The 24,343-nt window shown below is 40.9% G+C and overlaps 1 protein-coding gene across 1 annotated transcript in view; it reads left to right on the top strand.

Moving 5' to 3' along the window:
* Positions 1-24,343, top strand: part of SMARCA1 (SNF2 related chromatin remodeling ATPase 1) — a 53,304-nt gene that overhangs the window by 3,100 nt on the left and 25,861 nt on the right. Inside the window, exons 3-13 of the mRNA XM_060270546.2 lie at positions 5,553-5,719; positions 7,400-7,500; positions 7,605-7,705; positions 9,518-9,697; positions 16,522-16,677; positions 17,050-17,181; positions 17,847-17,915; positions 18,480-18,589; positions 20,203-20,429; positions 22,434-22,555; positions 23,079-23,231. Of these exons, the coding sequence (XP_060126529.1) occupies positions 5,553-5,719; positions 7,400-7,500; positions 7,605-7,705; positions 9,518-9,697; positions 16,522-16,677; positions 17,050-17,181; positions 17,847-17,915; positions 18,480-18,589; positions 20,203-20,429; positions 22,434-22,555; positions 23,079-23,231 (1,518 nt within the window). The remainder of the gene's footprint in view (positions 1-5,552; positions 5,720-7,399; positions 7,501-7,604; positions 7,706-9,517; positions 9,698-16,521; positions 16,678-17,049; positions 17,182-17,846; positions 17,916-18,479; positions 18,590-20,202; positions 20,430-22,433; positions 22,556-23,078; positions 23,232-24,343) is intronic.

Genomic DNA, 24,343 nt, shown 5'->3' with positions numbered 1-24,343 from the left:
TGATCTACTCACAGAGTTAAAAACTGGCAGTGATCTACCCTCTTTTTTTGGGGTCGGGTCAAAGTTGTTGAGTTTTTTCAGGGAGAAGGTAAAATGTTGAGCTTTTTTAGGGGAGCCACAGTTGTTAAGCTTCTTTGGGGGGAGCCAATTATCTACCAGTGATCTACCGCAGATGTCCAGTGATCTACTGGTAGATCACAAGCTACCTGTTGGACATGCCTGGTATACATAATACTAATAAACTAGATTGTTTTTCTAGACAGTTTTAGGAAGCTTTAAAGTGCATACTGTATATGTAAACATTAAAAAATATTATTTATTCATGATACCATCACAAAACAAATGTTTAACAGTCCAAGAGTAACACAAGATAGCATCATTTGAAATTAACCTAGTACTAGACCCAAATAAAACTACATCATAAATGAACTTAAAATGCTGAATTTTCCTGGCAGATCACAACATGTGCCCCCCTTTAAAGTTCCTCTTTTAAGCAATATGTAAAGTAAAATAAAAAATAATACACTTGTATCTGAATAAAATTAGGATAATTTAACTGGTGTACATATATGCCAAAGTGAAAACAGCAAGCTATAACCCATTCAGGGGATCCTTAATACACCAAATCAATCACTAGAACAAGTTTGTGTATGTAGTATGTGCAGCCTGATCCCGTGCATTTTTACGTGGAATTCAGTCCTCCCACCCCAACCCCGGCTTGCTCCCAAGTAACTGCAATTAAATTTGAGGCATTTGTTTGTATCTTCACATATAATAAAGCTGAGGTGGACGAGTCTGCTGTTACCCAAAAGAAGCATGTGGTTGAGGGGTGTAAGACCCATCTTACTGTACTGCTTTCCATAAATTTTAGCAAATTTATCCCTGTTACAGAGTGCAATAAGGTAAGCCAATAAAAAGGCAAGGTTTCGGTCCACTTTCCTTTGTGCTCCTTTAAAATTAGATCCCTTTACCCCCATTTTATATGTGAATGGAGTAAGTGTGTGTTACACATAATTGCCTTACATGTCTTTTAGAATCCAAACAGCAGCATCTATTCGAGGTTCCATCATTTGGTGTGAGAAGTTTTTACTACTGCTTAAAAAGTAAAAACATTTTCTCGTGTCAATAGCCTTGAGAGAAATCATTGTTTTGATTCTAGAACTGATGCTCAACAAATCTTCTTTTTAATGTTCTAGTGATCTTCCCTTAGGATGACCATACACAAAAGAAGAGTAGACTTCTGTACTACTTTTAAAGACTATGTGGAAGATGCAGTTTGTCAGAAAAGTGAGGAAAGTTGCACTTCTGAAATTCTCTCTTCCACACATTAAAAGTATAGAGTACCATTGTCCTCTGTTAGATTGGGTTACTCTCTGTTATTCAAACAGTGACTGTATTTGCATAATCAAATATTAGCTTAATAAGATGAGATAGGAACAAGCTTCATGCACAACCAGTTTGCTCATTCCTTTGGCTGAGTGAATAGAGAAGCCAGGAAGCTACAGTTAACAATAGCTTTCTATTATATCAGAATTGGGAAACTATGGTTAATATCTTCCAAACAAGCCAGAATATGAAGCCATGATTTCAAGTTGGCTTCCAGAGTCTGCTTTGTTTGGATGCCATTAACCATAGTTACTATTCCAGCCTCATTACATTACTTTTGGCAGCACTCAGTGGTTTTGTATTTCAAGCAAATCTGTAATTATGTTTGAAATTTATAGTAGCTTTTCACTATTGCTAGAATGTTTCTTGGTAGAGAAAAAGAAGAGATTTTCCCTTGAAAGTGAAAACTCCTAAAGATGAAGATCACTGGTGACAATAAAGTTAAACAATTTGAATAAAATAGAAAATAGAAAGAGTCACATTTGTATAGTATAGAACAGAGATAGCCAGGGTGTTACACTTCAGATTTTGTGTGGACTGCTGCTACCGGTACCACCATTCTTGATCACTAGCCATGCAGGCTGGTGTGATGAGAATTGGAGGGCACTATGTTGGCTATTGTGGTATAGAAAGACCTAATGCATAGGATCTGTCAAGCAAAAGTATAGTACAACGTAAGAAAATGTCCATATTAGAAACTATTATTAATATAATCCTGCTAAATAATAATTAGCTCTGAAAGTCTACAGATTCCATTGAAAAGGAAACTGAACAATAACTGACATTTAATCGTCATGCGTAGGATATTATTGTGTGCCTACTACAGAGTGTATGTTATTTTTGGAATTGAAGAAACTTGTGTCTCCCCTTTGCTCATTCTTTAAAACCTTAGCTTCAGCATAGTTCCTGAGCAGTGTCTCAAAAAAACAGAAAAGCAAAGGAAAAAGTAACCAGAAAATACAGGAAGCTCTTGCATATTATTCTAAATAGAGCTATGCTCAGTTTCAGTCTGTTCTTTTTCAAATCCTGTGTATGATGTTAAATGCCCCCCCCCCGCAAAAGGCCTCAAGACATCAAGAAAGTTTATGCTGTGTTATGTTGCCCTCATGTGGTGAAATGTTATGCTATCCTCCTTTTTAGCTTAAATAAAAATAATAATGCTTAGCATTTATATATACATGCAGGTCCCGCTATCCAAATGTTTGTTGTCTATTTATCCAAATATAAAAAATTATGCCCAAACCCCACTACGTGCATGGCTGATTCAGATAGCCGGAGTTTCCCCACATCTTTGTTTGTTTGTGCTTTGCTGGTTGACTGCAACTATTTTCAGATGGAAAACATAGAGGGAGGTGGGGAGAGAGATCGCCCAGAGAGCAGGAGAAATCAGACAAATCAGTTTTTTCCTTTCTCTTTTATTTGCAGGTTGGCTGCAGCCATTTTAGGAAGAAACCATAGTGGGTGGGGAGAGAAAGATCATGGATGGCCCAAGGGTGACTGATCCAAGGTCATTCAGTGGGTTTATGGCTGAATGAGGATTTGAGCCCAGATCTTCCCTGTTCTAGTTTGACATTTGTCATAGTCCAGTTTCCAGGCTTTGCTCTCTAGTGGGAGGGGACAGAAGCAGCTACAGGTGGACTTGTAGAGCTGGGTAATGATAAATATTGCTACCATGCTGGAGATGGGAAGCAGAGAAAGTGTGGCTTGTTAGTACAGTAGTCACCTAGTGTGTTTGTGAAAGAGACAGGATTTGAACTCTGGACTTCTTGGTTCACAGTGTAATCATAAGCATGTATACTCCTAAGCATGCTTTTATATATATGTTGGCTGGGGCAAGCCAGTCAGATGAGTGGGGTACAAATAAAAAAATATTATTACTCATCTTAATGGGGCTTATTCTTAGGTAAATATGTATAGGATTGCAGCTTTGTTTTCATAGCCACTACAATTCACCAGCTGTTTCTTACTTAGGCCATCCTTACAAAAGAACTGTGTAGCATATGCCATGAAACCATGGGGCTGTCACAGTATGTCACTGGTCCAATGCATGTTGCAGGTCACATTCTGGATCTTGTTTTCTCAACTGGGCAGAAAGAGGGTAATCTGAAGATGGGGGATATTGACATCAGTTGCTTGTCATGTTCAGATCACTTCCTGTTGAGATCTAGACTTGCAGCACCCTTTCCTCTCTGCAGAGGCACTGGACCTTTTGGAATGGTCCGCCCTCAGCGACTAATGGAGCCAGTGGATTTCAAGACAGTTCTGTGGGATATTCTGGCTGGTATGAAGGACGCTCCTGTCAAAGCACTGGCTGACCTCTGGAACATCTGAATAGATTGGGTCATTAACGTGATCACTCCTCAGTGCCATTTCCTGCTTCGTAGAGCCATATTGGTTCCCTGGGTGGCACCACTTTGCAGTGGTTCCGCTTCTACTTGGATGGGGACTGCTCTTTGGCTCCATGGAACCTTCAATGGGTTCCTCAGGGTTCAATTTTATCTGCTGTGCTGTTTAACATATACAGGTGAAACTTGGAAAATTATAATATCGTTGAAAAGTGCATTTATTTCAGTAATGCAACTTAGAAGGCAAAACCAGTCTATGGGATAGATGCATGACATGCAAAGCAAGATGTGTCAAGCCTTGATTTGTTGTCATTGTCATTATTTGTTGTTAGGCAGGTCAATTATAAATGGAACGTCATCAATGAAATGTCATAGCGATGTTGATTTTTCTTGATTTTTGTATGATTGTAACTATTTGTTTTATTCCTGTGGAATTTCCAAAAGAAAGCATTTGTAAAAATTAATTGGAAAATAAAAAATAATAAGTTGCATTACTGAAATCAATGCACTTTTCGACGATATTCTAATTTTTCTGAGTTTCACCTGTACATGAGACTGCTGAGTGGGGTCATCCAGAGTTTTGGAGTATGTTGTCAGCAATATGCTGATGACACAGCTCTACTTCTTTACATCTGCAAATGTAGCAGTGGATATGCTGGACTGTTGTCTTGCCTTGATAATGGACTGGATTAGAGACAACACACTGAAGATCAATCCAGATAAGAATGAGGCACTCTTAGTGGGTGGTTCCCTAGACTGGATGGATGGGAGGTTGCCTGCTTTTGATGGGGCTATACTTCCTTGGAAGAAGTGTGTAAGCAACTTGGGGGTACTTTGGGGTGTTTTGCTGTCACTTAAGACTCAGGTGGCCTCAGTGGTGTGAAGTGCTTTCTATCAGCTTTGGCTGGTAGCCCAGCTGCACCCATAATCTGGACAATGATATTGTTGTCTATGCTTTGGAACTTCTAGGTTAGATTACTGCAATGTGTTATACGTAGGACTGTCTCTGAAGACAGTTCAGAAACTTTGGCTGGTGCAGAATTCAGTGGCCAAGTTCCTCACTGGGCAAGACAGTTTGATCATGTTACACCAATGCTGGACCAACTGCACTGGCTGCAAATTAGTTTCCAGGCCCAATTCAAAGTACTGGTCTTGACTTATGAAGCTTTACATGGCTCAGGATCTCAATACCTCAGGGACTACCTCTTCCCAAAGAACCTACTGGGAACCTGCGATAATCACAGGCCTCCTCCATGAGAGGTCCAGAGGGTGGCAATATGAGAACGGGTCTTTTCTCCAGTGGGTCTCCCTTTGTGGATGCTCTCCCCAGGAAGGTTCACCTGGTGACTTCATTATACACTTTTAGGTGCCAGGCAAAAATATTCTTCAATCAGACCTTGGGCTGATTAACATCCTCTATCCTTTTAAATGTGTTAATGGGAGGGTGTGTGTTATTGGTTTGTTTATGTTGTTTTTATTACATATTTTGTGTTTTTATCTTGTATTTTTCTGAGGTTTTTCTGAGATCTTTAGGTTTATACTAGAGAAGTTGAGAAAAGATTGTATTCTTGATTAGGAAGAGTAAAGTTTATATTAGATTCGATAGATTATTTTGCTGCCATGCTTGTTTATGAATGGATTATTGTAAGGCTTTGAGGTATTTTAAAAGTTTCAAAATGTATTTTTGTACTCTGTTTGGTCATTTTTCTACACTGCATTTGCCCACTTTGTGAGGATATTTTCTGAATAAGTGGAATACAAATACGGTATATAAAATAAAGATAAATGAAATAAATACTGTGTTTGTTGCCTTGAATATAGAAAACTGATCGAGCCAAGAGATTTGAATTCCTGTTGAAGCAGACAGAACTCTTTGCACATTTTATTCAGCCTGCGGCGCAGAAATCACCAACATCTCCCCTGAAAGTGAAACTTGGACGACCACGAGTAAAGAAGGATGAAAAGCAGAGCTTACTTTCGGCTGGAGAGTATGTCTTTTTAATCTGTTTGAAAAAATACTTAAATTACTGTTTTATCTTAAATGCTGTGTGTGTTTAATGTAGTGCATCTTTTATATGCAAACCTGTACAGCTAACTTGCAATTTACATGGGAGTTACGTTCCTGGCCATCAAACATATAAGCAAAAATTGCCTAAAGCTAGAACACTCCCGGAAATCCATAAAAACCCCAGGTAAAGGCAAAGGGACCCCTGACCATTAGGTCCAGTCGTGACCGACTCTGGGGTTGCAGCACTCATCTCGCGTTATTGGCCGAGGGATCCGGAGTACAGCTTCCAGGTCATGTGGCCAGCATGACAAAGCTGCTTCTGGCAAACCAGAGCAGCACACAGAAATGCCATTTACCTTCCCGCTGTAGCGGTACCTATTTAGCTACTTGCACTTTGACGTGTTTTCGAACTGCTAGGTTGGCAGGAGCTGGGACCGAGCAAAGGGATTCGAGGGGATTCGAACCGCCGGCCATAAAAACCCTAGAAAACCTAAAAACAGAGTAAGCCACCATGTCAGTGACTGTGAGTTTGTGGTACAGCCTCATCTTGCAATGAACCTTTGCCATAATATGCTCCTGGAATGGAAGGATGCTCTACTTGAAGCTCCTGGGGTGTCTCCTTGCCCATGGCAACTGGACCACACCTACTATTCAGAACCTCTCTCCTCTTGATTTAGGTTTACTGCTGGGGCGAGGACCATGGCTGGAGCCTTCATTAAAAGGGGTCCTGTGGGCCAGCTTCTTAGGCTAGAGTGAAGCTGATTAAGCTGATAGTTTGGGCTGCAGCCTGCTTCTTCCCCTGCCTGTCCCTGCAGTTTGGCTGCCTCAGGACTGTGTTATTCTCCAGCTCTGTGCTGGACGAATCATGGCTTTTATGCCTGACAAGAGTGGGGTGTGGTTTGAGAGAGTGAAAGTGTCATCTCTTGAAGCTGAGATGGCCAACAAATTCAGGCATGGGGAGAAGGGAGCCAATGAGGAGTTATTTTGCCCTTTACTGTTTTGGGATTGTGCACTGCCACTGGGCCTACTTCTCTTCTTAGGCCCACAAAGGTCTACCCTCCAGTGAGAAGCACCTCGCTCTGGCCAATCCTGGGTTTTTGTTTTCCAGTAGAATTCGATGTGGAGGGACTAAATAGTGGGATGATACCCTCTTCAAGTATGGAGAGGAGAGATAAAGCCACTGCTAAGGATGGTCTTTGCTTTGCTGGTCTTGGCATCCAGGAGGCTCCTCAAACCTCCGTGCCGCCTCACCATGGCTTTGATGCATGCCTTGAAGTATTGTCCAAGATAGTTGAATTCAGCAGCTCTAGAGAGGGGAAAAGATGGTAGGCATAATGTCCTGACACTGGTCTAAATTCATCCTCCTTTCCTGTCCCATGTATGAAGAGTAGCCCCGAAAGGAAGTGAAGAGAGAAAAGAAGGGCTGCCAAATGTGCAAGGAAATGGCTGATTGAGTAGGCAGGAAGGAACTGGGGCAGGGGCTGTCCCACCCCTTAATGAGTATGTTTCATATTCACATAGTCCTTCCGGTATCTTACTTACCGGTATCTGAGATTCCTTGCTCTACTAGAGGAAAAAAGGCAGGCCTTCTGTGGCATACAAAAAGGTCCTTGTGGAAAGCACATATTAGGTTTGACTAGTTTCTTCATTTTTTCTTCAGTTATCGCCACAGGCGCACAGAGCAAGAGGAAGATGAAGAGCTACTTTCAGAAAGTCGAAAAACCTCAAACGTGTGTATTAGATTTGAGGAATCTCCTTCGTGTGAGTATATTTATTAAAATCTTTTTCCATTTTCTTAAACGAGTTAGGAAATAATAGCATAATCAAGCATATAGATAAAAAGTCACATTTTATGTGCTTTGCAGATGTTAAAGGAGGAACGTTACGAGACTATCAGGTTAGGGGTTTGAACTGGATGATCTCCCTTTACGAAAATGGTGTGAACGGCATTTTGGCAGATGAAATGGTAAAAAGCTTTTTTTTTTTGAGTACATCTTTGGGGTGGAAGTGAAGTGTATGTCTCTTGGAAGAAGACAATTCTCAAAGCGGAGAAAAATGGTTTTAAATAAAAATGTAATTCTCATTGAAGTCAGTGGCCATAAGCCAGATCTGGACCTCCGATTATGTCTCCCTTGTCAAACTACTTTTTAAACCCTCATGAATTTAAAGAACAGTTTTAAGATTGGAGTCCACATTTCCTATGCTCCAAGTAATCCAGTTGGTTTTAGTACAACTTTGGGAATAAGTCTCCTCAGCATACTTAGCCCATAATTATTAGCTAATTGGGGAATATTGGGAGTAAGATTTTAAATCCATTGTCTTCAGATATCATGCAGCTGTTACTAAAAGCAATGGTGTTTCTTACTATCTTTGTGATTCTGATAAGCTATGATTCCTAATAAGCTAGTCAGATGAAGTTGGCTAGAAGAATCTGACTCCCTGGTGGCATTCATGGAAGAACAAATTTATCCTGTCATGTGCCCATGTTAGTCATTTGTAGTGCCTGATTGGGGTGACAAGAAAGAAGAACCAATTGACCCTCAATTTACTTGAGCTTTCTGTCTGGTTGCCTCTACATGATTGTTACTTGCCCCAGGTAATGAAAGTAATTAATGGCTACTAAGAGGACAAATGGTTGTGAACTGTTCCCAACCCTTATTGAAATAAATAGTAAATGTCCCATTCATTTTCTTAGTTGTGACTTGTGCTGCCAGTATAATGATCTTGGTCTAATAAATCATGGTTTATTTGATCAAGAGTGTTGTATTATGAGCACTACAATACATTGCTTTTGGCGTTTGTTAAGCAACACTTTCCCATAACATCTGAACTGGGAAACTGGTTTTATTAATCTTGAACTACGGACCAGGATCTGATCATGGTTTCATTTTCTTTTTATAGTTCAGGATTAATAAACCAGAGTTTCCTGGTTCAGATGAAATTGGAAACTATGACTTAACAAACTGCAGAATTAATACTGTTGTGGCATAGAAGATGAGAGAAGGCAGCACAATACTTGCTCTTTCTGACAAACCATGATGTGTTAGATGAAGATCACTACCGGTATGTCTAAACCAGGCATCCCCAAACTTCGGCCCTCCAGATGTTTTGGACTACAATTCCCATCATCCCTGACCACTAGTCCTGTTAGCTAGGGATCATGGGAGTTGTAGGCCAAAACATCTGGAGGGCTGCAGATTGGGGATGCCTGGTCTAAACTGACGTACTATTGACTGAGCTCATGAAAGATTTCTCAGGGGTTCATCGGCAGCAAGTCTGTTGAACTTTGGTGGAAATAGAATTCAGTATGGTGACAGAGGAGATAAGTATCACAACTTGCCTGCCCTTAGCATTTCCTTTTATTATGTGGGCATTTTCTCTTCTGTATGTAGAAAATTTACTGAACTCAGAGAGTCAAGGAATAACAATTGTGTGTAATTCAAAGAAAAGATGCATAATGCATAGCAGTAGTACAGACTGAGACTCAAATATTCAGTTGTAACATAGCTAAGAGCAAAATGTAATTAAAAAATTCATTCTCTGCAATAATTCATGCATATTGCAGAGGAATGCTTATGAGAAGCTGTAGTTTTATTATCTCAAAACAAACTCTAACCAGAGTTGTAATTTGCATATTGCAGTATATTGAAATTATGGCAGATTTCTGTTCCATAAACTACCATGTTCGTAAACTTTTCTACTCATTATTATAAATGGAAATCAGTTCAGTGCTGCTAACAATGATGCATAACTTTAAATAATTTTAATACTATTGTAGGGTCTAGGAAAGACTCTGCAAACAATTGCATTGCTGGGCTATCTGAAACATTACCGAAACATTCCTGGCCCACACATGGTTCTGGTCCCCAAATCAACTTTGCACAACTGGATGAATGAATTTAAACGCTGGGTTCCATCTTTACGTGCCGTTTGTCTCATTGGAGACAAGGATGCCAGGGTAAGTGAGCACTATGTAAAGAAGTGACTTTCTTTTCTTTTTTAAAAATAATTTTTATTGATTTTACAAAGAAAAAAGCACAATACTTTAAACACATAATATACAAATAAAATTGACAAGAAAAAACAACATTACAAAAATAACAATAACAAACACAAAAATCAAAATACCAAATCCTTTTCCTTTAACATTGTACCGTGTTTTTCACATTTTAAGACATGTCTTATATTTATTTTTACTCAAGAAAATAAGCCTATGGCTTATTTTCGGGGGGTGTCGTATTTTTTCTTTTTTACTAACCGGTAAGTTGCTGTTGCTGCTCAAGCGCCGACAAAGCTCCCGGCAGCGCTGCGCAGAGCGCCCTGAGCCGCAGGAGGAGCACCGTGGTTCTCGGCCTCTCCGCCGTCCTGTTCCTGTCTCCGCCGCAGGCGCCGCCGCCTCCTGCTCCCTCCCGGGGCGTCTCAGGCTTCGCCCGCTCGGCAGCGCTCCATGCAAAGCCAGGGGTGATCGCAATTCCACCAGGATGTTCCCTCCGCGGTATCCGTAGAGACCATAGAGGAAAGGCGCGCGGCAGACACACCACTTCCGTTACCCTCACCCACTCCTGCTGCGGCTCGGGGCGCTCTGTGACAAAATGCCCGGCAGCACCGCGCAGAGCGCCCCGAGCCACAGGAGGAGGAGGATTCAAAGTGCTACAGAGCACTGCTGGGCCCCGTTGGCTCAGGGTGCTCCGCATGGCGCTGCTGGGCGCTTTGTCGGCGCTTCAGCAGGGCCCGCAGCATGCACCGCGTGGAGTCCCGAGCCAGCGGGACCCAGCAGCGCACTCCGGGCTTTTTCTTCTTCTTTCTCTTTCGCCCTCCTTCGCCAACAGGGGATCCATCATCGCCTGTTCTACCTGCCCGGAGTGCAAGACATCGTAACTCCCCGCCTTGCAGTCCTATTCATGCTTCACACACTAATACAACTCCTTTCTGTACAGGATGTATTATTACCATCATTTTTAAAAAATGATTCGGCGCTCTCTGAATGTGTGTGTGTTTTGTAAGGCATGGTTCGAACTCTTCCCAACCCAAAACTTTGTGCTTTGCCAAGGCAAAGCTGGGAAGAAACCCCACGAGTTCCCCCCGCCCAGCGCTGCCGCTCTGCAGGAAGGAAGTGAACTGGTTGGGTGGTGCGGCGCGCGCGGCGACGGCAATGCCCGGGCTCGGCAGAAGCGGGGCACCCCGGGTGCATCACCGAGGGCCACTGAAATCGCTTTTGTGACCCAGACTCGCAACTTCGACTGCACACAATCGCGAGCGCACGCATGCCCCGCGCCGATCCATTTTCTCGCCGCCTGCCTATTATCTTTTCAAATTAGATTAGTAATAACCGAAAGAGAAAAGGGAAACTTCAGCGTGAGCCCCAGCAGCTAGGACTTTGCTTTCCATGCCAAGGGGAAAGGAAGGGAGGAGGGGAAAGAGAGCGGGCAGAAAGGGAGGAGGGGAATAATCGCTGGTGCTACACGGCGAAAGAGCAAGGCAAGTTATGGCTCCACGTGGAGCGACTGTCCCGAGATAATTGGAAAACAATCCTGCACTGTGTGAACATTTCTGCAGACCACGAGGCGCTGCTTGGCCCTTCCAGTTTGCTGCTGCTGCATGCCACGAACAGCGGAGGGTGAAAGGAGCAGTGCCGGGTAGCCAGAGTAACCTTCACCACCCCACAGCCACAATGTTTCCCAGCACAGGACGATTGAGGCTTTGTCGGCGCTTCAGCTGGGTCCTGCTGGCTCGGGGCCTCACACGGCGCGCGCTGCGGACATTGCTGGGTCCCGCTGGCTCGGGGCTCCACGCGGCGCGCGCTGCTGGCTGTTTTGGCGAGGGCCTCCAGAACTGCACTTACGGTAGCACTACGGCTTATTTTCGGGGTATGTCTTATATTTTTTCAAAGCATGAAAATTGTGCCATGTCTTATTTTATAGGCACGTCTTAAAATGTGAGAAACACGGTATGAGGGGACTTCCTCGAGTTCCCTCTATCTGCGGTTCATTTCTCCTTTATCTTTAGCAATTTCCAAATCATTGTTTAAAACTCCTTACAATTTCAAATCTCTCATACATCAATTTACTTCACATAATTGTCAAACCCGCAGTTTCTATAAACTTCTAAATCTAATCGTAATATACAATTTTACCATATTTTTAAAAATAAACTTAGAAATCTTTCCACTCTTCTTCTGTTGCTTCTTCTCCCCAGTCGTGTATTCTCCCGGTCATCTCAGCCAGTTCCATGTACTCCATCATTTTCATTTGCCAATCGTCCACTGTTGGTAATTCATGGGTCTTCCAGTTCTTGGCTAGTAATACTCTTGCCACCATTGTAGCATACATTAAAAAATTAACATTTTTCTTGGGAATCTCTTTTCCAGCTATACCCAGTAGAAAGGATTCTGGTTTCTTAATAAATGTGTTTTTCAACACTCTCTTTAGTTCATTATAAATCTTCTCCCAGAAATCCCTTACTGGTTGGCAAGTCCGCCACATATGATAAAAAGATCCTTCCTCTTAAATTTCCAACATTTATTATCCTGATTATGATAAATCTTAGCTAATTTTACTGGTGTAAGATACCATCTATACATCATTTTCATTATATTTTCTCTTAAAAGATTACATGCAGTAAATTTCAAATTCTGTTTCCATAATTTTTCCCAATCTTCCATCAAAATATTATGTCCCACATCCTTTGCCCACAATATCATAACATTCTTTGTTTGTTCATCTTTCATATGCCACTCAAGCATTAACTTATACATTCTGAAAAGTATTTTTGTTTTTGGTTCTAACAATTCTGTTTCCAGCTTTGACTTCTCTGATTGAAAGCCAAGTTTCCTGTCCAATTTAAATACTTCGTTAATCTGATAGTATTGGAGCCAATCATCAAGCTTATTCTTCAACTGTTCATATGTTTTTAACTTAAATTGGTCTCCTTCTTCTATCAGCATGTCCCTATATTTTAACCAACTGGTTTCCATATTCAATCTTTTGTGTGCTTTAGCTTCGAGAGGTGAAATCCATTTAGGTGTTTTTCTTTCTAGCAGATCTTTATATCTAATCCAAACATTATACAATGATTTTCCGATTATATGATTCTTAAAGCCTTTGTGGACCTTCAACTTATCATACCACAGATATGCATGCCAGCCAAATGCGTTATCATACCCTTCCAAATCTAATACATCAGTATTTTCCAACATAAACCATTCTTTCATCCAGCAAAATGTAGCCACTTCATAATATATCTTTAAATCTGGCAGGGGAAACCCCCCTCTATCTTTACTATCAGTTAAAATCTTATATTTAATCCTGGGTTTCCCCCCCTGCCATATAAATTTCGAAAGCACCTTTTGCCAATCTTTAAAGCAATCCATCTTGTCAATTATAGGCAATGATTGAAACAAAAATAACCTCTTTGGCAATACATTCATCTTAACAGCTGCAATACGGCCCAACAAAGACAATTTCAAATTCGACTAGGTTTCTAAATCTCTTAATTTCATTCCATAACTTATCATAATTGTATTTAAATGAATTCAATTTTTTTGCTGTCATATTTACACCAAGGTATTTCACATTTTTAACAAACAACAAACCAGTTGCTTCCTGTAGCTCCTTTCTTTCATTAATATTTAGATTTTTATCTAAAACTTTGGTTTTACTCTTATTCAGTTTGAATCCTGCTACACTTCCGAATTCATATATCAAATCCAGTGCTTTGATTGCACTGGATTCAGGATCTTGTAAAGTCAATACCAAGTCATCTGCAAAGGCTTTGAGTTTAAATTGCTTTCTCCCTACTCTCACACCTTTAATCTCATCTTCTTTTCTAATCATAGAGAGTAAACCTCCAGGACAGATATAAACAACAAAGGAGAGAGGGGGCACCCTTGCCTTGTTCCTTTTTCAATTCTAATTTCCCCTGATACCACATTATTAACAATTACCTTTGCTTTCTGCTCAGAGTAGATCGCTTTTACTCCAAAAAGTTCTGGCCGATCTCCATCTTTTCTAAATTCTTCTTTAGAAACATCAAAGAAACATTGTCAAAGGCTTTCTCAGCATCTATAAACATTAATACAGCTTTTGTATTTTTCTTTTGCTTGAGCATCTCCAAAATGTCCACTACATTCCTAATATTGTCTTTCATATGTCTTCCGGGTAAAAAACCCGCTTGATCATGATGTATATAATCCTTTAAAACGTTTTTCAATCTAGAAGCCAAAATATTTGAGAAAATTTTGTAATCCACGTTCAATAAGGAAATCGGACGATAATTCACTTGAGCTCTATCTGTATCAGGTTTCAGTATCAGAGTAATGTAGGCCTCTCTCCAAGTCTCCGGTGCCTCCCCTCCTTCCAATATTTGGTTGCATAAATCAGTTAAAGGCTGAATCAGCCAGTCTTTCAACGTTTTATAATATTTAGCTGTCAGTCCATCAGGTCCTGGTGCTTTACCCAATTGCATTTGCATAATTGCATTTTCCACTTGTCTTGAAATTTGTTGACCAAGTAGGGATTTTTTATCTTCAGGAATTTTATGCAAGCCATTTTTGTCCAGAAACTGCTCAATTTTATCTTTATCTTCTTTTTCTTTTTTATACAGCTGCTTATAATATTTTTGGAAACATTTTCTAATCTCTGCTGGGTGCTCCAGATTCTTTCCTTCTTGCACAAGATTCGTTATTGTATTCTGTTTCTGTCTCTTTCTCAATTGCCAAGCAAGCAATTTGCCACATTTATTTGCAGATTCAAATGATCTTTGCTTCATCCATTTAATTTTCCATTCTATCTCCTGATTGACCAGTTGAGAGAACTGTATCTGTAATGCTTTAATTTCCTTTTGTACCTGTTTATTCTTGGGATTGCATCTTAATTTCTTTTTTTCTTTTTTTACTTAGAATACTCTCTTTTCTTGCATTTTTTTCTTTTTTCTTTATTGCATTTTGTTGAATCAAAAATCCTCTCATAACTGCCTTGCTTGCATTCCAAATTGTCCTTTTTTCAACTGTCGAATTCAAATTTATTTCAAAATAATCTTTCAAGGTTTTCTGGGCCTTCTCCACAATCTTCTCATTTCTTAACAGTGCATCATTCATCCTCCATGTAAAAGCACCCTGCAAAGATAACTTTAAGTCCCAACTTTAAGACAAACAGGCCAAACCCTACGCCAAAGGATAAATGGACATAAATCTGACATCAGGAACCATAAGACAGAGAAACCAGTAGGAGAACACTTCAATCTCCCAGGACATTCTATACAAGATCTCAAAGCAGCTGTTTTATTACAGAGAAATTTCAGGAGCAGACTGGAAAGAGAAGTTTCTGAATTGGAACTCATTACCAAGCTTAAAACCATGGAGCCACCTGGGATGAATAGAGACATCAGATTCTTATCTCATTATGCATGATCAAGCTTTCTTTAGCGTCTCAGCCCTTGTTTTTTCCCCCCAGGACTAATTGCAGCCATCAGCAACCGTTAACAGCCATCCACAGGTTTACCACTCCCATCAGCCCATCACCCATTCCCACCCACCCCCACCACCCTCTGTATATATATAAGGGTCTGACACTTCTGTTTCCAGTGTATCTGAAGAAGTGTGCATGCACACGAAAGCTCATACCAAAATAAAAACTTAGTTGGTCTTTAAGGTGCTACTGAAAGAATTTTTTTATTTTGCTTCGACTCAGACCAACACGGCTACCTACCTGTATTTAAGTCCAATAATACAGCATTATGGTCCGAGGAAGTTTTTGGGCAAATTTCCACATTGTTTATTCTCGGGGCTAACTCTTGTAATCCAGATGTAGTCGAGGCGGCTCCAAGATTGATTAGCATCTGAAAAGAAAGTTTGGTCTTTTTCCAATGGGTTTTTCAACTTCCAAGTATCAATCAAACCAAATTGTCAGTCATTTCGAAAAAAGACTTTGGAAGTCTTCTTTCATTTGTAATTTTCTGTCTGTGACCTATCCATTAATGTTGAAACGACCCCGTTCAAATCGGCCATCAAACATATTTTATAGTCCAAATATTCCAATAAAGCCTCATGGAGTCTTTTAAAGAAGTCAGCCTTTCCATCATTTGGTGCATAAATTCCCAGAATTAAAATTCTTTTGCCTTGCAACGTTATTTCAACAGCAACATATCTCCCTTCTTCATCCTTGAACAGCAGTCTTGGATTCAATTTTTCTTTCGCATAAAATACCACTCCTCGTTTTTTAACTTGAAGTGACTTGCTTTTCAAGTTGGGAGTGTGATGCCTTTCCCCCATTGTATAGCATCATAATTGTGCACAGCAATTTACAGGCCATCAGTTAAACCACACATCACTAATGTTCTTATTGTTTTACTATGATTTTGTTTTTTTTAACTTTTTATCAAATTTTGTAGCGCTCTGTTATTTATTCTTGCTAGCCACCTCAGACTCCATTTGGAGAAGGGGCGGATATAAAAGTTTTGTATGCATTAATGAATGACATACTTCATTTTAAGATACACATGTCACACCAGGGTTCATCTGAGAAAAGGCATTCACTTATCCGTCCCTCCTTTATTTTTAAAAATACATTTGTCCTCATTGATTTTGATTTATTTACTGGGTGATGAGTCATCATATTAACCTTTATGGAACTTGATTTCCTCCCCACCTTCCATTTCTTCTTCATTTTTGTGAAATGCTTTCCCTTTATAATTAGTATATGGCTGCAGCAGCAGCTTCCAAATGAGTTAGGTGGCCCTATTCAGCTTGCCTATCTAGAAGTGTTTACAATGTTCATTTTTCATTAGGCTGCTTTTATCCGCGATGTTATGATGCCTGGAGAGTGGGATGTGTGTGTTACCTCCTATGAAATGGTAATTAAAGAGAAGTCTGTTTTCAAAAAATTCAACTGGAGATATCTGGTGATTGATGAAGCCCACCGAATCAAAAATGAAAAATCAAAGGTGAGCCTCAGTTTTATTTCTGTAGATACCTAGAGAAATACTACAGAATACTAGGATAGTGGGAAAATCTGGTAACTCTTGAATGGAAGGATAACTTTTTGTACACAGAAAATAGGAAACAATAGGAAGTGAAAAAATAGGAAGTTAAAAAATAATTCCTTTCAGAATGGCAGGCAGGGAAAAAAATGAAGAATTTAAAACACTAACTGTTACATCTGAACTATTAATATTGCTTGTAATTATTATGTTAGGTTATGGGAGTTTGGAGCTTCATTTTGAAATGCTTTGTATGTACTTTCATTTGTAAAAAATGTATCCTGGAGTATGGTAGTAATGTAGTAGTAATAAGTGCTCTTTTAAAAAAATTCCTAGCTCTCTGAAATTGTTCGTGAGTTCAAGACAACAAATCGGTTGCTATTAACAGGAACTCCCTTACAGAATAATCTTCATGAACTATGGGCATTGCTCAATTTCCTTTTGCCTGATGTCTTCAATTCTGCAGAGGTGAGATTGTACATTATGTTAAAGTCCTTTTTTTCCCTTCACACTTTATATGGTAACCTAACTTTTGCCAATAACTTAAGTTGTCTTTTTATCATAATGGTTTACATTCTTAAGGGAAGATAAATGAATAGAGAGGAAAGTGAGAAAAAAATTATGTAGCAGATTCTTAATACTGTTACATAGTGAAGTTGCATAACGAGCAACTGAAATGGTCACTGTGAGAAGAGAACATTTTACAGGAGAGGGACTAAGTCGTCATTGCATCTTTCAAATACAACCAAGTAGAATTAGTTCATTGTATTGGTGTATCTGAACTGCATTGTTTCCTATTGACTTAGTTTTTAGTCAGTGTATTCTACATGAGCATTTGAAGGGAGGGGTAGGTGCAACTGCTTTGATAGGTTGGTTCAACCACCTTGAGCCACATTTTAAGGTGGATCTGTGCATTATGAGAAACAGGGATGCTTGTGCCTGTTCACATACGCCCTCCTGCTAGTGATGCACATCTGTGGCAGAAATAAAATAATGTCAGGGCATAGGTATGTTTTACTAGATGTTAAAGAAGGGAAGAACTGTTCCAGTGGACAGCTTCCTTTCTAGTTTACTAAAAATTTCCCTTGAGTTTTGAAAGTACAAACATAGTAACAACAACATAATTTTTACAGGACTTTGATTCATGGTTTGACACTAAAAATTGCCTTGGTGATCAAAAACTTGTAGAGAGACTTCACGCAGTAAGTATGGCAATTCTGCTTTCTGAAATAAATTTTATTTCTCTCCCATTGTATTGTACAAACAGTATATGATTCTTAGTGTAACATCTTGATGTATGTTTCTGAGAAATGAAGGCTATGTGTTGTGTATATTGTGATGTGATATAAGCCAGAATTTGTGGAATTCTGGCGAGGCAGTCGTTTGTTTATTGCTTATTAACATAACTACTTATGTGTGCCTATGTGTCTTTTCCCAACAGAAGCAAAGCATCCAGTTATTTATACTATACACTCAGTAAATGTATTTAGAATGAGGCGCATATTGAGACTTCCCTTTCACAAGGTCTTTAGGAGATATGTTCTGTGTAAGGGGATCCTAGTTGCTCCTGTTGGTCCTATAAACACCATGAGAAATGCTTATGTATTCTGCATGCTCTCCCACTTCAAGTAGCCTCAAAAAATTAGGATTAGGAAAAGGCACCATAAGAGCAGTATAAGAAGTCTAGGACACTGGCAAAACAAATACTGTACTTGAAACGCTGACTTGTAGCAATATGTAAAATGTGTTGATGTGTTGATTTTTAGGTTTTGAAGCCATTTTTGTTACGGCGTATAAAAGCTGAGGTGGAGAAGAGCTTGCCTCCTAAAAAAGAAGTAAAAATTTATCTAGGACTCAGCAAAATGCAGAGGGAATGGTAAGATTCTTTTTTAAAATTTAATTTAAAATCAGTCTATTATACTGGCCTAACATAGGAACTATAACATATTTACAGTATAGACCCGCTTCAAACCTACGTATGATTTAAGATACACATTCATTAAATTGCCTTAGGCAAGCTACCACATCTCTGTCCCAACCCCGCACCTTAGTCTGTAATAGAGAAATAACAGTACTGACCTACCTTACAGTACTACTGAGACAATGTATTTGCAGCACTTTGCGCATTTGAAATGTACTATATAAAGTACAGGTGTCTGTGTAGATAAAAAATAAAACCAATTCCCTATATTCTATCTGTGTTTTATACTGTGAGCTGTCACCTCAGAGAAACAGAAGACAGAAACTTGGTTTCAGGATGAGATGAAGCAAGGCCATTCTACATGGTGTGAACCTTAGGTATAAAAACATTTTTTCCTCAGTTCCAACATGGAGCTAAGGAAATTTGTATACAGAGAAAGAGTGGAATGGTGTCAGAGATGCAGTCCCTCCCTGGAAGCCAGGAATTGGCTAGCGGGTGAATGATGAAGGAGGCAGCGTATCTCTTGGCTACCACTTTAGTATCCAGATTCAGTAGCTTTGGGGCAGAATGTTGTGTTTGAGCTAAGCTGGACATGGGTATTTGTGTTTCACTATGGTCGTGTAGCAGGGCTTCCTGCCCAAGCTTGGCCCATGGTAGCACTTCAGGATAAACTCAGCTGGGGGCTTCAGAATGTGCAGAAACTTGTCCGAATTCTTTCCTATCTTTCTCTTAGTCTGTGCTTGGAGTGGCCTCCCTGTCCCCAACCACTGTCAAATCTGATGGGTGTGCAGCTAGTGCTAATGAATCTTTGTTTGGAATCATATTTTGCTGAAAAATAAAATAATCTTAGAGACGCAAGCCACATTTAAATAAATGCCAGTTGCCACTGTGTAAATGTGTAAAGCATTGGGATTTAGATGCCTTTATATTTGTATGCTTTCATACGTCCAAGGACAAAGAGTTGTTTTACTGGTTTCCTACTGGTTTCCCCGAGTAAAAGCAGTCAAAATCTGTGCCAACTACCTGGTGGATATCACTGATCCCACCTTCTGGAGAGCTTTCACTATGGCCCGATTTCAAACATTGCCAACTGCATACCTGACTGGTAGATTTACAGAAATCCCAGCAGAACACTGTTTATGCCCTTGCTTCATGAAAATTAAAGAGGATCTTATATATTACCTCCTCTATTGTCCCATTTACTCGGGCTTTAGAGATGCGATGCTGCAAATTATACCCAACTCTATAATCAATCCTGAAGATAGAGTAAAATTTCTGTTAGTTGATGCTAACCCACGAATTACCCATGTGGTAGCGGTCTTTGTGATGAAGGCCATGAAAGCCAGGGAAAGATTTATGGATGATAAAGTAAAGACCCCTTCATCGTTGGTTTAACTCATTGCTTGTTTTCCTTCTCTTCCTGTTTTGTGGGATGAAGGTTTTGTTGGGATAGTATGCAATGAATTTTAACATTTTTAATTATTGTTGTGTTGATATTTGTGTACAGGCATGGTCCTCACAATAAACAGTTTTTGTTTTTGTTTTTAAATTGTCCAATAACCTTTTAGGTATACCAAGATCCTAATGAAAGATATTGATATCTTAAATTCAGCCGGAAAAATGGATAAGATGCGGCTGTTGAACATTCTGATGCAGCTGCGGAAGTGCTGTAATCACCCATACCTCTTTGATGGTGCCGAGCCTGGCCCACCCTATACCACTGATACTCATCTTGTGACCAACAGTGGCAAAATGGTTGCTCTGGATAAATTACTATCAAAACTCAAAGAGCAGGGTAAGAAGGGCTCGTTATAAGTCACTGTTCATTTAGAAATGTATCTAGTAATTGTGGCATGACCAAGAAAAAAGAACCCCGGGTGAAACTATGAGGGAAAGCAATTTTAAGGTTCTCTGGTGGATCCCACTGAATGAGAAGGGGCAAATGGGATGTATTTCTGGATGCAGCCTAGATGGAGGAAAACCTGGGGTCAACTGGGGAAGAGTGCAGATTTAGTTCCCACTGCAGGTGGGTCTATGAATCTATCCCTTTTAATTCATCCATCTATTCATATGGCAAAGAATACAGTGCCTAAAAATGGGGACCTTAAAGTAATGTACTGGGAACAAACCCTGCCACCCCTCTTGTAGAAGATCTGGCCTTTAGCAGGGCAGCCCAAGGTGATGTGTATTATGTCTGTGTTCTGCAGGGGCACACATTGCACCGACCCAGGGTTCCATGCCTTAGCCAAATAGATGTGTACAAAGTGGTATTTTAAATGGATGAAAAGTAGTGGGGTGCAATTATCAGGATCCAAAATTGAGAAGGTCAGTTGTTACTGCTGTAGACCTTTGGGGTGGAATTCTCGAGACTAGGGAGATGCCAATGAAGCAGAAGACATTAGGTTGGAATGGGGGAAGCAAGTTTTTAGTATGGGGAAGGGGCTTAGGAACTGAGAGAAAGTTATAGAGGGGGAGCAGCAGTACCAGAAGTTATAGAAGAAAGGATAGAGTAAAATGGAGAGGCAGTGTATGGGACAGAGAACACACTTTTATTTAATACTAGCTGGCCCTGCACGCGTTGCTGTGCGTTAGTCTGTGAAATTGAGGGTAATAGCCCCCCTTCAGATCCCCCTGAGCCTCAGAGTCCCCCTGAGTCGAGGCGAGACACTGTGGAGAGGGCAGGTTTCATCTCTGTGTCTCTCCCCCCCGTTCTGACCCATTATGTATCCCTGCCCTCTATTGCCCCCCACCTCCACTTGGCCTAGTCTGGAAAGCGCCCTAGTCTGCAAAGCCAAGGGGAGATATTGTGGAGAGGGCAGGTTTCATCCCTGTGTCTCCCCCCACCCTGTTCTGACCCATTACTTATCCCTGCCCTCTATTCACCCCCCCACACACCTCCACTTGGTGGTTTCAGTTGCTTGGTTGATGATGATGTAGAGCTGAGGCCTAGTCTGTAAAATGGAGCCTTGACCTCCTGTTTTACAGGATCTCGTGGCAGAGGCGGGGTTTGTGGGTGTGGTGCATTGTTGTGGCTAATCCCTGTGACTGGCCCCATGTGTCCCGATCCATGATCTATTAAGTTTGTCCCCCCCCCCCATGACCGGTGTATCTCGTGACGTTTTGAAGGATGGTATTTATTTTTGTCTTGTGGATTTGGGGGGGGGTAGTGTTGCTAAATGGTAAAGTAAAAACCCCTTGCCGTACAGGGGCCTACATAAATCAAAAGCCGTGTTGCGGTCTGTGCCAACCCCCCCCCCCCAGGCAGGCCCCGACCTCCACTTGGCAATGTTGGTTTTTTGGTGGGGTGATTTTTTTGGTGGGGGTAGTGGTGCTAAATGGTAAAGTAAACCCCTTGCCGTGCCCCCAAGTGCGTTGCTGTTGGTCGTCCCCCCCGGACCTGTCAGGGGCCTACATAAAACAAAGGCCTAGATCATGGCCGCCTTGGTGGTTTCAGTTGCTTGGGTGATGATGATGATGTCATTTGGTTTGTGGGTGTGGCTTAGATTTCACAGGAAGGGAGGGGGTGTACTGTGGGAGGAATTCCACTTGAGGGCGCTGTTTGACTTGGTGGAAATCCAGGTTTGTACCTGCCCAGGTATGCGATTTGAGGGATTTTTGTCCCCAACAACGCACGGGGAGTGGCCTGGATCGTTGTGTCAAAATTTCAGGACGATCGGTCAAGCGGTTACGGAGAAAAGTGGAACCTGGATTTTCATGATTTTTACATTTTTATATATATAGATAAGTGTAAGTTCAGCAGTGTGATTAATTGTATTCTTATAACTTATTCGTCTCTCAGGTTCCAGAGTTCTCATTTTTAGCCAAATGACCCGTCTGCTGGATATACTGGAAGATTATTGTATGTGGCGGGGCTATGAGTATTGTCGATTAGATGGGCAAACACCGCATGAAGAGAGAGAGGTGAGAAGGATTTATGTAGCTCATTGGATTTTCATTCCGTTCTATCCTGGAGGCAGGTTGGAGCCTTGACAGTAGCTGTCCAGTGGCTCTTATATGGTGGCTAGTCATTTCTCTGTTGGCATTTAAGCTTCCCTGAGTGCTATCTTGCTAAATAAGGATTTCTTTTATGGCATGCCTTATAAACAGGGATTGATCTAGGGTTATTAAATGGTCCTTTGAGTTTCTTTCATATCATTCAGTCTTCTAATTTGTGTTTAAACAGTCAAGTGAAAGATGCATTTACACAGTACCTGTGAGGAATAAGCATCCAGAAGGTTATCTGTGATTCATTGGTTCAGGGGGCCTTGTTGTGGTACTATAGTGAAGTTGAAGGAAATTATTTTGATTCATGGCGATCTTACTTTGTCCATATTTAGCCCAACAGCTTTTCCAGGGGAAATAAGCAACTTTTGCAATTTTAATACCCTGTAAACAGGTTATTTTCATGAAATCCCTGCAATTTTAAATTGTTTTCCCTTTATAGGAAGCAATAGACACCTTTAATGCTCCCAACAGCAGAAAGTTTATTTTTATGCTGAGTACAAGAGCTGGAGGCCTGGGGATTAATTTAGCAACAGCTGATGTTGTTATCCTCTATGACTCTGACTGGAATCCACAAGTCGATCTACAAGCAATGGTGAGTACTCTTGGTATGTCTCAAGCAAAGCTAGAGTTCCTACTGTAGTGACAACAGGATAGTTAGAACTGATAGGCTGTGTCTGTGGAGCTGAGAGGCAGGCTTGGAGCAATCTTTCAGAGAGCCAAGAGCCTAGGAAGCTGGCTTTGGCTTGCTTCACGTGTAATAACGAACAGGTGTGGGTGAACATAAGAGGAAGGGGGAGCACCTGCGCCTCTCTTTCATAATACTAAACCATGGTTGGTGTTAGAATCATAAAATCATAGAGTTGAAAGGGAACCTGAGGATCATCTAGTCCAACCCCCTGCAATGCAGGAATATGCAGGTGTCCCTTAGGAGATTGAACCTGCGACCTTGGTGTCATCAGCATCAAGCTATAGGTGTGAATAGGACCTGCAGCTGTGAGCCCATAACAACTGCCGGGATCCAGGGAAGAAAAAAAATGTCCAATTTATTCCCTGTTAAGAAGGGGAGTAGCTGTCTATTCAGTTGTGGTAGATTTGGCAGTGGGCTGGGGAATTTATCCCAAGGAGCTATGCAAGAGTTAAAGGATGGAGATGGAGTCTTAATATGAGTGGACTGGAAGGCACTGGGTTAGGGAGGGATGTGGAAGTGGTGACTTTGAATATGCCTGTAAACAGGATCAATGACTCCCCATTGCTTTTGTGGCAGTTAACCATTCCAACAAAATAATTTCCAATGTCTTGTGATAGATTTGGGGGGATCTTTTCCTACTGGTGGATCCCCTGTAGGATTCACCAGAAAGGAATCCTGACAGGCTTCTCTTAGTCGGGTTGAACCTCCCAACATACCCTAGACCAGTGTTTCCCAACCTTGTGCCCCCATATGTTTTCGGACTACAATTCCCATCATTCCTGACCACTGGTCTTGCTAGCTAGGGATGATGGGAGTTGTAGTCCAAAAACAGCTGGAGGCACAAGGTTGGGAAACACTGCCCTAGACTGTTCAGCTGCTTTGGAGGTTTCTAACTCCTACAGATAAGGACCCTCCCTTCATGGCGTTTCCATGTGCTGCTCTGGTTTGCCAGAAGTGGCTTTGTCATGCTGGCCACATGACCTGGAAGCTATACGCCGGCTCCCTCGGCCAATAAT

The sequence above is a fragment of the Zootoca vivipara genome, chromosome Z2, assembly GCF_965207765.1.
Source record: "Zootoca vivipara chromosome Z2, rZooViv2.hap1.1, whole genome shotgun sequence".
In the NCBI taxonomy this organism is placed as follows: Eukaryota; Metazoa; Chordata; class Lepidosauria; order Squamata; family Lacertidae; genus Zootoca; species Zootoca vivipara.
This window is presented reverse-complemented; position numbering and strand designations above follow the sequence as displayed.